This window comes from Strongylocentrotus purpuratus, unplaced genomic scaffold, assembly GCF_000002235.5.
Source record: "Strongylocentrotus purpuratus isolate Spur 01 unplaced genomic scaffold, Spur_5.0 spur5_scaffold_8, whole genome shotgun sequence".
Classification (NCBI taxonomy): Eukaryota; Metazoa; Echinodermata; class Echinoidea; order Camarodonta; family Strongylocentrotidae; genus Strongylocentrotus; species Strongylocentrotus purpuratus.
In genome coordinates, this window is record NW_022145614.1 from 9,918,330 (window position 1) to 9,934,999 (window position 16,670).

Sequence of the window (16,670 nt, forward strand, 5' to 3'; positions counted from 1 at the left end):
GAAATATGTAAATTACGCGATCATATCAGTGGCGTATCCATCAAAACGTGACGCCCCACCCCTCGGATTCAAGGAATGGGCAAAATCAATGCAACTTCAAATGGATCTATTGCACTCAGGGGGCTGTCCAAATTAATTACGCCCACCATACCCCTCAGTTTTTGAATCCCCTCCCTCCCTCAAGATAAGCCGCAGAACCCTGTATGTACTTGGTATTTTTTACTTTGTACTGTTGTTGAGTGATTATTGCTTTTTTTTTCCAATTTCATTTTGTATTATTTTCTTTGATTTTTTTTAGGAGATGTTTTTCTATTTTGCATGTTGCTCTTTTCTTATTTCTCATTTCTCTTTTTTGTTCTTATAATTGCTTATAGAATACTGCGAAGACAAGCATCCTCTATGCGGGAAGTCCCCGGGCTGGCCTGGGTACTGGACCTGTGCTTTACATCCTCAAATTCCAAGAAACTGCCCAAAGATGTGCAAAGTCTGCAGTACGTTTCATTTTCATTTATTATTATTATTATTGATATTATCATTGTTATTGCTATTATTACAACTGTTATTATAATCATTATTTCTTTTATCATTATTTTTATTATCATTATTTTATTATCATTACTATTATTGTTATTTACTATATACTTTCTGTCCCATACCAACCTATAAAGACAGTGGCATAGCGTGGGTCTAGACATTGAGGGGCATCATCGTGGGGGAGGGGGGCACCGGCCTTATTCGAGGAATGAAATTCAAATTAAAAAGGGCTGGCGAGGTCCCATATTGCCCTTTTATTTAAATTAATTTCCTTCCACCATCTCTCTTTTTTCCTTCTCCCCCGCCCTACATTTCGCCTTTGGATCGGGACTTGGTGTCGATTGTGACCCCTGTAGATATAGGGGCCACTGTTAAAATGTCATAATCCGATAGGGTTTCAACTCTATCCCTTTATCCGAAGATTAGCCCCAAAACGTGTTAAATCCGCTTGGTTTAAGGCCGGCATGGTGTCGAAGGACCAGAATACATTTCAGTACAAAACAAAAAATAAGCTAAAAATATATATCTTCGAGCCTCAACGTACTTTGTGATAGAAATGTCATATGGCCGGCCGCGACAAGACAAGACACGACACACCGGGTTAAGTCGGAAACACCTAATAACGGATCCATCCCTCTGTTTCCTGTCTCTGAGATCCCGTCTTAATTAAGTTCCCTTTACGGTTTGCACCTTTGTTTACTCCATATTCCAGTGACGTAGCAACAGGGGGCGGCATGTGCCCCCACTGGAAAATGGAAAGGCGTCAAATATATATTTTTAACTGAAGAAAAGGCGAGAAAGAAGAGACAGGGAAAAGGGGTAGGGGGAAATGACGAGAAAAGAAGACGCATGGCCCCCTCCCGCACCCTCCCCTTGTCAGTTGTATTGTGGAATCGCATTTCATTTTCTGAGTAAGACCGCCACATCGTTCCCGTGCCCCCCCCCCCCCCCCCCCCCGGTGGGTGAAGTCGCGCTTCGCCTCTTGCAATATTGTATTTGGATCTGCGATTTCTCCGCGAGTGTGTGCCCAGCCGGTGGGCAAGAACAAATAGGAAAGTGGCGGTTCCTAATTAAAGATGGGCTCAATAAGTTATCGGGTGCTTCCTTTTCGGAAAACTGAACCTGATTGTTACTGTTGATAGGTGTGTAAGGTCTGTTTTGACCATTGCAGTTCATTGACCTCTGGCAGGACAGACAACAAAAACCGAGTCATTCATCACTTGTCGACTTTCACCGTCTCGCCAAAACCTATTATGCAATGGATGAGGAGGTGGTCAGTTAATATTTAATGGACAAACAGTAAACAATACAAACATGACGCCCTTCGAGAAATTATAGACAGAGAAGTTTTCTAAATAATTATTACCCCCAAAAAGAGTCATAGATAATGATCGTTGAGTTATAGCTAGGCCTATATAAACAACTTTGCCCATGCCAATCAAATACTTGAGTCGTTGAACATTACTGTGACACATCTTGTATTATATGAAAAGTAACACTTTCAATCATTTGCTTTACCCCTTTCCCCCTCGCTCTCTCTTTCTCTCTCATTCTTCTCCCTTTTCTGTTTTCTACTCCCCCTCCCACTTCCTATCCGCTTTACATGAACAGCGCCACCTGACCCCGGTTCGTCTAAATGTGGTAAGTACATTGACCTTTATAAATAGAATGTGGTTATCGACAAGGTACCACAACATTTGGAGGATTAATCCTTAAAGATCATGTTGGTATATAGAATATAACTATTGTGATTAATGGAAGATTGCCTGTGTTTAGCCGAATTAATGTACAAACGATACAATGACTAAATACGGTTATGAACGAATGAATGAATGAATAAATGAATAAATAAATATATATATGTATACATGAATATATAGATAAATTAATGAATAAATGAATAAATAAAAAAATGAGAAGATATATATTTATGTATACATACATGTACATGTACGTGAATAGATAGATAAACAAATAAATTAATGAATTAAATGAATAAATTAACAAATCTTCATTCTTTGGGTTTAGAACCGTATAAATTACATGCATATTCTCAATTCTTAAAGAAAGAAAGAAAGAAAGAAACGCATCACACAGTTTATGGCCGTTTGCGGTCTTTTATTTAGGACAATAGGTGCAAGAATACCAAAGGTCTTATCGAGAACCTTAGTGTTAACCCCGGGTGTTAAAACGTTCTCATTATTTGGGAAGCGAGGGGCGCCCCCACACGGGGATCACAAAATCCGTAGGATTATGCATACACAGCCAACTACATAATGGGGGGGGACAATCTCCCTAAATCCATTTAGAGTCTGAAACGGATTTACTATACCCAGAACTAGTGTATCCAGCTTAGAGGGACGCTCCGGAAAAAAAGTACAAAAAGAAAGTTGCAAATAAGGCCAATGAACCAGATAAAATTGGTCCGCATAATCGGAACTATACCCATATACGTTAAGCCCCCTCCCCCCTCTGTATTCATTTCCTGGATACGCCACTGTACCATAGTGATCCGACTTACACTATTCAATCTACTAAGGGTACTGTTTCCGAAAAAGCTTGAATAGTTATTGCCCTGTCATTATTCTGCAATTTTTTTTTTTTTTTTTTTTTTTTGCGGGTGCCACCACTCGATAGCATACTTTTTATCTATTAATAAATATGAAATCTAATAATATTCCTTCGTGTATCAGGATCTACCTCTCTTAAATTCAGTTCCAGAAAATATTTATTTCACTCTCTTCTCTCAGCTCTTCCAACGGCGCCACCGGCAACGTTCCAGCCATTCAACACAGACAGTAGCTTCTTCACTACCGGATCTTTCTTCGGGCCTGGGCAGACTGGCATGACCACCGTAGATGGCGGTGTGACACAGAGAAATGGCCGCAAACGTCCTACTATCACCGAAGTACCGTGTGTGGATAAGAAATGCAAGAACGGCATTGTGAGAGGAACAGACTGCAGCTGTGCGTGTATAGTCGGTTACGAGGGCGGTGAATGCCAGTGTAAGTTTGTTTTCAAAATATAAAAACATGAGATATAATATTTTCATGTTTGGTACCAATCAATAAAAAGGTACAGGCAATCATCACACAATCACTATATTGTCTGTATATATACTAGTATACCTATAATTTTTTTAGCTCACTTTCTGCCAAACAATCAGCATTACTGAATTTAATTGAGCAATGAATGAATTTAAATCAAATGAAGCATTTTTTTTGTTCCACATTAATTATACATCCTGATATCATGATTCTACGCTTAGCAAAACTTAAATCGGTTGCATCAACCTGCCTTTTTTCACATTCTTTCTTCTATATCATAATTACTTCCACAGACGTGACGACGGAGCTCGATCATGGAGTTATATTTTATTTGGAAGGAAACATTAAACAGGTTTGTTTTCTTGATATCACTGACATTAACAAATCACTGTAAATTTTAAAGTATGTTATGGAGCAATGATTATATTTCTCATTATTGAAATTTTACATCCATAATTTCTTGTACCTGGTGCACGGGAACTAAACACAAAATAGTACCGTATTTTTTGTCAATCATTCTTTTTGTCGATTTTCAATATAGTATGCATGTTATGTTGATGTTATGTACGTGTACGTGGAATTTGTATTGTGTATTTTTACGAAAATTACATGTATATACAAAAAGATGCGTTTACCGAAAAGATGTCTTCCAATTCACGAACGTCTCTTCTGTTTATTCAAGATTTGTTCTCCATCAACGCGTTTTGTTAATCTCTTCGATTTACAATGTTGTTCTTTTTCAGTGGCCGACGAGTAAGTCTGTCTTGAAGGCTATTACAGCTATGGCTGTTAATTCATATTGTTCTCAGTATCCGAATGAATGTTGTCTCAAATCTTCAAATTTACTCCTAAACAGGTAGGTAGTCAAAACAACATTAAAGCATTGGTTATAATTTTACGACGATTTGGTTGTATTTATTATTTCAATATGTTGTTTTTGCGCATCTTTACCTTACGCTTTTGTCCCTAAAATGAATGTTACATCATACATTATATGTATAACATTATTATTTTCATTTAAGATTATTGAAGAGTCAGGTTTTGATCATTATACACGGTTCTTGCTCGATGCGCATGTCTCCAATAGCTAAAACATTATTTTCATTTATATCCCTGAACTCGAGTGTAGTAAATACGTACTTCGTATAGGATTACTCTTTGTGATGCACTATTGCAAATATCATCTCTGTTTTACGTTTTAATAAAACTTTTTAGTGGTTGTATAATAATTACAACTTCACAGCCTGTCAAGTCTTTGCCAAATTCGTACATTACAGCAGGGTTAATCTAGATGAGGGGGAAGGGGTGGTCTTAATGAAATCCATTTGGTATCCTTATTTGGCGTAGCGCAAATCGCCGGTAGTGGCGCCCCCCCCCCCCCCCGCCCCCTCCATCCTAAAGAAGGAAAACGCCCTGATGCATTATCGTTTGCCTTCGTGTGTTATTGATTTTCTGTATATAATATCATTTTTAATATAAATATCTTGCCTCTTTCCTTCCTCGTTTTGAATTCTTTAAACTGTAGAACTAAGGTACCGGCTTACATCAATGGTAGCCATGTAAGCGCTGCTATAGGATTCCCAGTCCAGATCAAGGAGAATGAATTCAAGGTGGACATGTTGGTTCACCCGCCGCCTCAATCGCCTCTCTGTAAAGGTAAGAGAAAACAACAAGGGGTCTGGGCATCCATAAGGATTTTCAAATAGGACTAGGGCTAAGGGGTGTCGGATTTTTTTTCCGAAACTGTTCTAATTATAGACGAAAGAATTGGCAACAAGAAAGAAAAGAGTTTAACAGAATATGTTCACACTTGCGATGAGAGAAATTCCAACAGTTAAGTAAAAAAGAATATTAAAAAAGTAATGGTGTTAACCGGATACTGCAATATCTACTGTATATATTTTGTCAATCGCCTATAACAGGAAATTGTTGTACGTGAAATGTCATACATGAAAAACATCCAACAATTTGAGCAGGACATTTTTGATGAATAGTAAAAAATAAAAAAAATAAAGAAATAAAAAATAAACCAAATAAAAAATAAAAATAAATAAATTAATTAATTAATTAATTAATTAAAAATTAAAAAAAGGAACAATCAGATATTGATGACGAACCAGTTGTTTTTACTCTTCCGCATTATATAAACACTCCTTTATCACAATAATCTTTCAAGATGGCGGCTATCTAACACAGAAACTGCTCCTCGCCTCGCTCGGTTACCAGTTCGACAGCATCCGCGCCTCCCTGAGCGTCACCACCAACTTCACCCTCTACGCGCTCGAAGGGCGGGAGATTCAAGAAAGTACTAACCCGGCAGGCGATCCCTTCGCGCCCGGTGAAGGCGGGAAGGAAGGGGCCGAAAAAACGCTCACCATCGTGCTTTCCACCGTAGCCGCTGTCACTTCTATTTTCGCCATCACCATAGTCATCATGGCAATCCATAAATGGTGAGTACTACAGTTAGCATGTTTATTTTAATTATTGTAAGCTATTCTGTAACATTTGATGTTATTTTTCCTTCAGTATTATATGTCTTCTTGGGTCAAGCTCGCTATCCGTAAGGACCGCTATTCATAAGGACGATTATTCATAAGGACCGCTATCCATAACGCGAGACAAAATGAATAGCGGTCTTTTCTAAATAGCGGTCCTTATAAATAGCAAGCAGGCCCCATCTTCTTGTGCAATACAAAAGTTACCGGACGATTCTCCGCTGCAAGATGGCGTCTCACAAAAAAAGAAACAGGACAGGATTATTGAGTTCATTGACAAATATTAAATCCCTACAAATGGAAAGAAAGAATAAGATCTGTTGTGCGATTGCTTATGAAAATAGTTGTAACTTTAAAGAGCTTCATCGTGTTAGAAAGACCATAAATTTATAAATATTATAGAGGCCTCTTTTTAAAGGTGAAAACAGTAATATGTGACTGGCTCTGGTAAAATCAGACTCTTATCACCTAAAAGAAAAATTGAGATAATGGCATTTTCTGATCGAGTATAGTCCTCTTTAATTTGATACCAAACATGTGCAGATTAAAACAATACGTGACGAAGATGTGGCTAAGTAGGCTATAGTGCCGAAAAGTAAGGTTCCGTAATCATCGTAAAACTGAGTCGTTTTATAACTCACCCAGCGCCCGCAAGAGGGGGTATCCGCCTATGAACGGAAAAAAATTAAGCGGATGAATTTATTTCTCAAAGACAGGTTATGTTTAGGTCCCGACATAATGTCTCATTGATTAATTACTAGTTTTACAATCTATCATTCTCATTATTTGATTTCGAGTAAATAATGGAATCGATATCAATCTCTACCTACCCAGTTTTCAACACATTTCCTACCGATATCGACGACGTCAGAGACCGGAGAAAAAATTGAGAAGTGTGAGCAAAAATTGTGTTCGGCAATTATTAATGACACATTACAATGACACATTATGTTCCAATTAACGGCTAATATGCACTAAATCCATCGTCACGGCAACGCAAATCTTGTATTTAATCGACCAGATATAAATTATGTTATGGCTGTTTTACAGAACCCCTTTCTAAAAATGATTTACAGGCACATTATGCATTATTTATTCACGGCGGACTTGTAGTTTCTTGCTTTTTCTTTAAAATAAAGGGAACATACACAATTTAATGTGTCATTGGAATAATAAGAGTGTAAAACAATCACCGCACACATTTAAACAAAATCTTTAATAATGAAGTAGAGGGAAAATATTCTTTTCTTATCAAATGCACATAATGAAGAAATATTATGATTGGAGAAAAACGTGACAAACATTATTTGCAATTGGTAAATGTCATTATACTGCGTAATCAATACTATATTTATGGTACAATCGCTGTATTTCACTCGAGACTACACACTACGACATGTAGTTTTACTACTTCTACTACTGCTACGAATACTACTAATTCTACTTCTACTACTACTACTGCTACTACTACTACTACTACTACTACTACTACTACTACTACTACTATTACTGCTACGAATACTACTAATTCTACTACTACTACTACTACTACTGCTACTACTACTGCTACTACTACTACTACTACTACTACCACTACTACTACTACTACTACTACTACTACTACTACTACTACTACTACTACTGCTACTACTCCTACTACTACTACTACTACTACTACTACTAGTACTACTACTACTACTACTACTACTACTACTACGAATACTACTACTACTACTACTACTAGTATAACTACTACTACTACTAGTAGTATAACTACTACTACTACTACTACTACTACTACTACTACTACTTCTGCTATCAATAATACTAATAATACGACTACTTTTACTATTAGATACTACTTCTTCTTTTCTCTCTATTACTTCTATACCTCGATCTATTTCTTCTACTACTACTCCTACTACTACTACTACTACTACTACTACTGCTACGGCGACGATGACAATTACTATTACTACTACCACTATTAGAATATCCATTATAATTTGGACACAGTGTAATTTCAGCATTCTTTTTTATATCTTTTGCTGAATAAATTACGATTCTCATTTTTGCTCTAATAGTAATGTTCTATTTCAATTGCACGCTTTTCAGTCATGTGATCTCACGCAATATAGACGAGAATACATACATTGTACAGTACTGATCTTTCTCCATTGAATGATGCACATTATAATAGTACATTCTCCTATATTATTGTTAGCCCAGTTCTGTAAATAGTTCTTTTGGTTCCTATACGATCATAAATTTAATTTTAAAAAATTGAATCAACATAATTATGGAAATCAGTCCAGTTGCTGTGCTTTTTTCCTTCTTCTTCAGTTTCTTCCTTTCTGATCTCTTTCACCCTTTTATAATTCTCGTCATAATGTGCTGTTTGTTATTTATGAGTGTTTTTAGTTCTAATTTGTATACTTTTATTTGCGCAAATCCTCATTAATCAATCTATTATTTCTTTCTACTTTTTGTATCTGCAGTATTCATTAGAGCATCGTTTAAAACAAATAATGCTTACTTCTTATATTTTTCCTAACATATGCATGATGATTTTAACGCACTATTGGCCTGCACGAAAACAGACAAAAGCAAACAAATGCTGGCATTGCTTCACTAAAATAAAAGTCACTTTCTTGAGCGCACGACTCTTAAATCCTCCAACCCTCTCTCTTTTCTTATTTTCTACCTTCCTTCCCGTGTCTCTTATCTTTAAACTATTTAACATAGTCTAATAATGTTTAATATAGTCTCTCACACTCAATTCGATTTCATGATACCTACGGGTTATCAAACCTTGTCTTTCGTGTCAGCTAACGGACTTCGAATAATACACGATCCACTCTCCTCATCTTCAACTCACTGCTTTCCGAGTTTGCCAGCACACTGAAACATTGTTTGATTCGTCTTTTAGGAAATGTAATATTGAAATATTAAAAATTTACATTCCAATTATAGAAAACATATGTCTTTACATTTTGGGAGGGAGGGGTATGAAACTGATGACTTCCAATAGCTAAAGAAGAGTTGATCTTTTTATTTGATACCCATAATTACAATTTTATGGAGTGGAAGTTACATTTTAATGTGCAGACAGCTTTGGCAACTTGTTCTCGCCTTTATTCCTTCCCTTTACCCCTTCTATTTGTAAATCATTACTTGATCATGGGATATACTCCAAATAAAATAAATGAACCCCAGATTATACTTTTTTTTCTCGGAATATCTCGCTTCGCAAGTCCTTTGAATACCTCACCACGGGCTCTCCCACTAGTCTTTTGATATTCTCCTTCCCTCTTCACTTTCAGCTCGAAGCCTTCAGCGGGTGCGCACCGTCGAATAAGGCAAATTCGGCCCGCTCGCCGTCCAAAGAGTGTCTTTAAGAGGCCCATCGTAGCAACTGACGACATATAAAAGACAACATCCCATTGGCTTAGGAACGTCACGTGACATCAGTGAAAGGATTGACGCCTAAGAGCTGCCAATTTGACCTCAATGATTGCCGGTCTTTCTTCTAATACCTCATTACTGCTGGCTAACATGCATGATTGTGATGGACTGTCTATTCTTTAACCCTCTCCCCGACCCCTCATGGCCCACATTTCCTTCTGCTACCCCCTCCGAATAGGCACGCTGTGACAAACAAACAGAAAAACAAGCAACGATCCCACTTATCAAATTGGCAACAATGACTCAAAAAAGCGAATTCACCTTCTTTGCTTATACCACTTCCTATATTTTCTCCCTCTGATATAATCATTTTGGCTCCGTGGCAGCGTGAAGAAAAAGGAATATGTCCGACCAGCCATGTCGACCAAGAGTTCCTTCGTGAGCGTCCTCGAGACTGGCGACGGTGACGGTGACGACGGTGACCAGACATTGGCCGTCAAGGACGAGGTGTACCACAACCGAGCAGCGAGGATGGAGTCGGCGGCCGTCAGGATATCCAGGACATCGAATCTCTTCAAGATGTCGAGGAGATCGTGGTTGATGACGACCCGGAAGCAGTTGAGAAGGAAACTGCAGGTGCAGACATCTGAAGGAAAACTCTTCGCTCACTGACCCTGAGGGACCAGTCGACAAGAATAGAGGTTCAGATTTGCACCTTCCCTACAGAAACGATACAACGGCAGCATCCCAGACTCACTTAAACTACCAAACCTACTCCAAACCGACTCCAAACCGACTGATTCTTGGGCATTTTGGAGTAATATGATCCTAAGTTCGGTCTGTCGTCGGTCTGGTGTCGGTCTGGTGTCGGTCTGGTGTCTGTCTGGTGTCGATCGTGTCGGTGTGACTGAGGTATCGGGTGCAAAACACCACAGGGTAGGGTGTAACTCTTACATGAACACCCTGCATCCTGAAAGGTGCTCATTTGCACCTTTTGAGGTTCAGATGTGCCTCCTATTCTGAGGGTGCTGCTACTGTACCAGTTGGGGTGCATATGAGAAACTTTATTTCTTCGAGTGAGACTAAATTATGAACTAAACTACGGCAGCGTGTGATTTCAGAATTCCCATAACTATAATAATTCGTGATAGAGCATTAACTTATCGCACACGCGCTTTCAATCAAACGTATAGGATCGACACTATAAAATGAATGATTACTCAAATCTACAAAATTTCAAAAAATACATATAATATTTTAATAACTTCTGTGTTCTCTTCTGGTGTCATCATGGTCATAGCGGAGAGGAGGTTTGTCACTTTATCAGCTTCCCAAAATCGGTGTTATGCTGTCTGAAAAGCAAATTGGTTGAAGATGAGATCTGAAGACATTATTTTGTAAAAAATAAACATTTTTCTGTTGATTTGTCGTCAGTTAATCAAAGTTAATCAAAGTTTATGTATTAATTTATTTTATAGCGATTCATGACAACACGCATTTGGATTCAAAGGGCGTATTTCTTTCCATGATGATAGATTTTATTATACTCAAACGTTTATAATATATGTCCTGCGTTTTGCGAAAGATTACAATATTCAAAATGTTGTTCTTGTTGTTCATGATGTCTCAATTTGTACGGAGTATAGTATTTTATGAGGTGGTTGATATTTTTGTAGCGGATGCGAAATTTGTATAGGTGCTCGGGATGAATAGAAATAAACAAGATTTATACAATGCAAGTAATACATTATACAATAATGTTTTTAATGACTATTTAATAAGACAGATATCGGAAATAATTCTAATAGTCTTGAGAAGGTGAAGGTTTTTTGTTGGCATCAATTGACATTGAAGCATGCAGGGAATGTGATTTTATCTAGAGTTTCTATATAATTCACATACGGTGTTTTTGTGAATATGAATAATATCTCTCTTTGTATTTTCACCCTTAAAACTACCATACTCTATGAAAATGGATTGTTACGTAACAGTATCTATTTGAGGAGCTTGGTGTTTACTTACGGTGAAGGTCATGTACATTATTTGTATTCCTAATATGCAATTGTCTTTCACTTTTCCAACGTACTTAAGAATATCTTATTGAAATATTCCACGTACACGTTTATTTATCACCGCCGTTTCATTCATATCGAGTCTAAATAAATGTATATTTACATGACTATAGACGACGTAGCAGATTGTGCAAAATGCCAAAAGCTTGCCTTCTTCGTTTTAAATATTCATTTATGGTGAAATAGAGGGTGAATAATTATAACAATAATATATAATAAAACTTTTGTATGACTATTTCAATACTTGCGATACAAGAACACTATATTATATTTCGAAAATGTTTATTTATGTTTTATTTTTATTTTGTCATCATGGTGCTATTGTTCTCTATATTTCCATTATCAAATTATCACGAATATTGTCTATCAATAGACCTCTATGTTCACATTATCACTCATGTTATTTATATAATAATATATTTCCCTTGCTTTTACGAGGCATGTGTTTTCTATGCAAGTTATAAACAGGGTCATACACTGGAATAACGGTAATGTTTATATTTTAACTTTGTCTAAAATGAAAACATGGCATTACGAAAATACTTGCTAATTTCGAAGTTATCAATCAAATTCTGAAAAAGGAATGAATGTCAAGAAATTGTATTTTGAGAGAGGATAATTATTTCATTACCTGGAGCTGGTCTTAATCACTAAATTTGCTGTTATATCTCTGTTTGTTTTTATTCACTTTTGAAATATGGAAGATGAACATTCTGTAACAATGTCGGATAAATAACCGGTGCACGTGTGTATTCAAATTCTGGGCATTATACGATTTTTCGTTCGCTTTTGATAATCAAAAGTTGGACCGAAGTTTTCGGGACATAAGCCTGCGTTGATCTATACAAAGGTGACTGAAATTATTTATTATGTGACACCCTACGAAAAGTCCCTAAATTTGAAAACATTATTAACAGTAATACTTCAAATTATTGTCATGTGCTAACACAATAATGTACCATTCAACCGATATGGTGATGATATTATTCATGAAATGCACAAGGACTTTGCAAGGTATGGTTATATCTAAGATATAATTATATTTATTTACCCATGCATAGAGATATTTCCATATTTCTCTTTTATTCTATAATTTTTCTATACTCTTCCGCTACGAAACGTATCACAACATGCCAAATAAACGAAGCCCTTATTAAGGGCTGAAGGACAATTTAGAAAGTGCATTCACGGACAGATATGTTTGTAGGAAAATTGTTGGAAAATTGATTTATATATTTGTTTTCTCTTATAAATTTAAATATGTAAATAATTGTAAATATTTATTGCTCACATACCGTGAGTATATGGAGTATATACGCAAGTGCTTTCAGCGTTTAAAGAAAGAAAATTAGTGTTCCTTCTGACATTTTGACCGAATATTTACATTCGTCTTCCAGTGATTGCAAATATTTCGCTATTTTGTTAATGTGAATAAAGGAGAAGTTTTATATACAACCTCAGACAGTGATACCGATAGATTTATATGTGATTACAAATCTTCCTAGAACATACATAATATAAATACGAGTTTATTAAGTTCGATACGATGTTTCCTTATATCAATCAAGATCATGCTACGTACTTATTTCTCTTATAATTATTTCGCATGACGATACATTTTGCACTATTGTCTACTTTATTACATAAAATGTTTGTATAAAAACATGATGAAGTTGATTGTCCCTGTCTTTTTTGTCGTTTCGTGTAGATTGTTAGATGTGTTTAAAGTTAATACAAAGTTTTGGGAAATACTGAAAATTGGCTGGATAGTGATTCTTCACAATTTTGATATATTTGGATGCTCCTGTTGATGTATTATAAGCACTAGAAAATTTAGCCCCTAAAACACTTCTGCTTTCGAGAGAAATGGAATATAAAAATTTACCGGTGCTCCCGGTAAATTTTGATGAATTTCAAATAGCGCCTACGGCCATACAATGGTAGCTGCGACCATGAAAATTCCAGAATATTATACATAATTTCCAGAAGGGAATAGCCAATCGACCTATTTTATTCAGGAAACATTGTTTTATAGCTTAATTAATATCTTGGTCTTAAGAGGGAGCTATACCACATAAAAAGTTTATTATTTACAATTTCATAACTTTAGACTCGATTTCAACCGCGACAACGATCACTGATTATTGTAGGATCGCATATGCTTCCAAAATTTTAATTTGAACCAAATTCATTACCCCATACCAAAACTTTGTATTACCTTTAAGTTCGGGTAAGTGTAAAAGACAGACACACAGACAGACAGACCGACAGAGAGGGAGAGAGAGAGAGAGAGAGAGAGAGAGAGAGAGAGAAGAAAAGAAAGAGAGAAAAAGGGAGAAGAGGGGAGGGTAGTGAGAGTGATAGAGAGAGAGAGAGAGAGAGAAAGAGAGAGAGAGGGGGAGGGGGGGGGGGGTCAAAGTAAGAAACACCCGAGACCGTAATGGGATACGGTTTTAAGAAGATAATTATGGAACAAGGGACGACAACAAAAATGACCTCGAGAGAGTAGATGATATAGTATCATCGCTTGAAGTGTTATCATAGAAATATTTATTTCATAAATTAACAAATAAATATCAATAACTTACACCTCAACTAAAACATCAAACATATACCAGTTACCATTCTTCCAATCTATAACAGACAAACATGATTTAAAACAACTTTGATTAAGTAATTCACCAACCGTCATCATAATAAAAAGTTGATTTATTTATTCGTAATTTTGTTGCATCAAATTAGATTGTTTGATAAGATGATTATTTTAAAGGGATGTCTAAAGTGTCACATATCACCTGCGAATATTCCTCTCTGCTTAATAGTCACTCGATCTTTACTGGGCGACTTCACAACTACACCCCACCCCCTCCCCACATCCACTCCTCCTACAGTTAGATGGTGCGAATAACAATCCACATGGTAGATCATATCAATAATCAAGTCTCCATACGAATGCAAAATATTTACTTAAAGATTAATTTTGTGCAGGCATACCCATGCAAGAGCAATTTCTCTACGAACCTAATAATAACAAAAGGACATTTTTTGTCTTCACTTTAAACTTCCCTCCACGATCCCTTGTTCTCAGAGATATTTGAGAAAAAGTCATTAGTCAAACAATTATTGTTTAACTATTGATTTAAACAATTATTGTTAAATAAATAAATCCTGAAGCTTTAGTCATTTAATTCAACAATTTAATTATATCATAGTCTGAACGTCATTCGAGACAAGAAAAGCACACACAACTAGGCACAATTATCGGGAGTACCAAATTTACATAAATGTACTAAAGCTATCATAACGTACTTTGTATGAGAACACACGCATCGGTACTCATAAATACAAATAGTTTTATCATGCATTCTATAAGTATGAAAATTGCGTTTTTATGTTATATTTTTTGTTGGTAGAAAACAACTTCATCATCCGCCAGGGATGAGATGCTACAGATAAGAGTATAAAAGATTTATCAAGATAGTTACCAACCATTTGTTACCAACAATTCGGTGACAAACTATGGCAAAATAAAAGATGGTGAGATTTAAGCACACTCAATATATTGCACTCCTTCTTGCTCTGCCGTGCTTCCTATCACATCTTAGATATTTGGCCTTAAAATCATTTTGTACATTATAATCACCTCATATACATGTAGCATTGCAACGTACACATCATGTCTAGGCATTCAAATATTATTGTATTATTTGCTCCCCTTTTTAATTAAAAAAAAACTGTTATTCCCCTCTTTGCATGAGATCGCACTCTCTTATTTGATGATTCCAATATACCAATTTAAAGATAATACCTAAATCTACGATTCCGGATTCATTTATCCCCCCCCCCTCCCCCTGGCCAGGGCCCCGTTTCATAAAACGTGTTATATACGCTACTGAAATCGTTGCATTTGATTGGCTGTGAGCAAGTTTGTCCAATAATTCTTGCATTTGTTATTGAAACCGAGCCCACGTATCCGCCACTGACTACTCGCGTTTTTCGACAAGTATAAGCATTGAAATACATGATTCCATACTAATTTGGTGTCAACTAGAAAATCTAAGCATATTGTCTGACTTAGCAAGCAATAATTGGCTCGAGGCTTTCGTTTATATTCGTATCTAATCTTCATTATGCAGAACTTTATCATGTTTATAATTCTTCTGTAAGTGCACGGTATTCCTTCTAAAACATTAAAACCTCATCATTTTAACGTTTGCAAAATCAATCCATTCGTCAATGAATATCAAATGTTATCAAGTATAACTTCGTTAAACTAAAAATTAGTTTATTACAAAAAATGCATGATTTATATTGACTTTCTAAGTTCTTTTAGACAAAAACGACATCCTCGTAAAAAAAAATGGAATGGCAGATTTTCGATCAGTCCACTTTGCACTTTGCTATGACCCCGTATCTTTGGCCGTACTGTTGTTATTATTGTTGTTAGTCCCTCCATTATGTGGTTTATGCCTGCTCATTTCTGAATGTAGTTTGTGTTTTATCGTGTCTTCGTTGAGTCTCTTGGTGCATTTGGATTTGTAGTTGAGTGCCTTGACGATGTCGTTGAGGCCGTCAGCGAGCACGAGCTGGTCGATGAACTTGTCGAGGCATTCGAGTCCCCTGAGGCCGACATTTAACTCAAAACCTGCACGAGGGATGGTAAATAAAACGAGGTAAAATGGATTTGTTTCATTATTTAGTGATAATAACTTGAAGAAGGGTTTGGAATGCGAAGTAGGCTCGTAGCCCATATAAGATGTAGAGATGCACACGACAAAAATAAATTTTAAATATCACACGACAGTAGTCACTGCAGGAAGATTTTTTGAGAATGGAAAAGCTTTAATTCAGATGTGTGACAACATTTGAAATTAGAAGTCTGGAAATGGTTATTCCCCCCAAATTCAAGAAACTTTCTCCACTCGATCATTAATTTTGATCACACACTCTCTCTCTCTCTCTCTCTCTCTCTCTCTCTCTCTCTCTCTCTCTCTCTCTCTCTCTTCTCTCTCTCTCTCTTGCACTTTCTTTATTATTTGACTGGTCTGAAATGGGAAAGCGCCCATCAAACACGTCAGATAAACCTCAATTTAATTATGTTAAAGTACACGTTTTTC

General features: G+C 36.4%; 2 protein-coding genes across 4 annotated transcripts in view; one reads left to right on the top strand and one right to left on the bottom strand.

The window, feature by feature from the left end:
- LOC100889316 overlaps positions 1-13,221 on the top strand; it is a 36,947-nt gene extending 23,726 nt beyond the window's left edge. Inside the window, exons 7-14 of one of the 3 annotated variants that reach the window (XM_011685334.2) lie at positions 375-491; positions 2,146-2,175; positions 3,285-3,539; positions 3,875-3,933; positions 4,325-4,437; positions 5,107-5,237; positions 5,758-6,031; positions 9,400-9,985. In XM_011685334.2, the coding sequence (XP_011683636.2) occupies positions 375-491; positions 2,146-2,175; positions 3,285-3,539; positions 3,875-3,933; positions 4,325-4,437; positions 5,107-5,237; positions 5,758-6,031; positions 9,400-9,505 (1,085 nt within the window). In that variant the 3' untranslated portion in view covers positions 9,506-9,985. Of the gene's footprint in view, positions 1-374; positions 492-2,145; positions 2,176-3,284; positions 3,540-3,874; positions 3,934-4,324; positions 4,438-5,106; positions 5,238-5,757; positions 6,032-9,399 lie in introns of all 3 variants that reach the window. The other 2 variants (XM_011685332.2, XM_003724743.3) reach the window with 2 other exon arrangements.
- Positions 13,222-14,080: 859 nt separating this feature from the next.
- The window catches only part of LOC576450, a 75,548-nt gene continuing 72,958 nt past the window's right edge, over positions 14,081-16,670 (bottom strand). Inside the window, exon 4 of the mRNA XM_776757.5 lies at positions 14,081-16,198. Coding sequence (XP_781850.4) covers positions 15,954-16,198 — 245 coding nt within the window. The 3' untranslated portion in view covers positions 14,081-15,953. The remainder of the gene's footprint in view (positions 16,199-16,670) is intronic.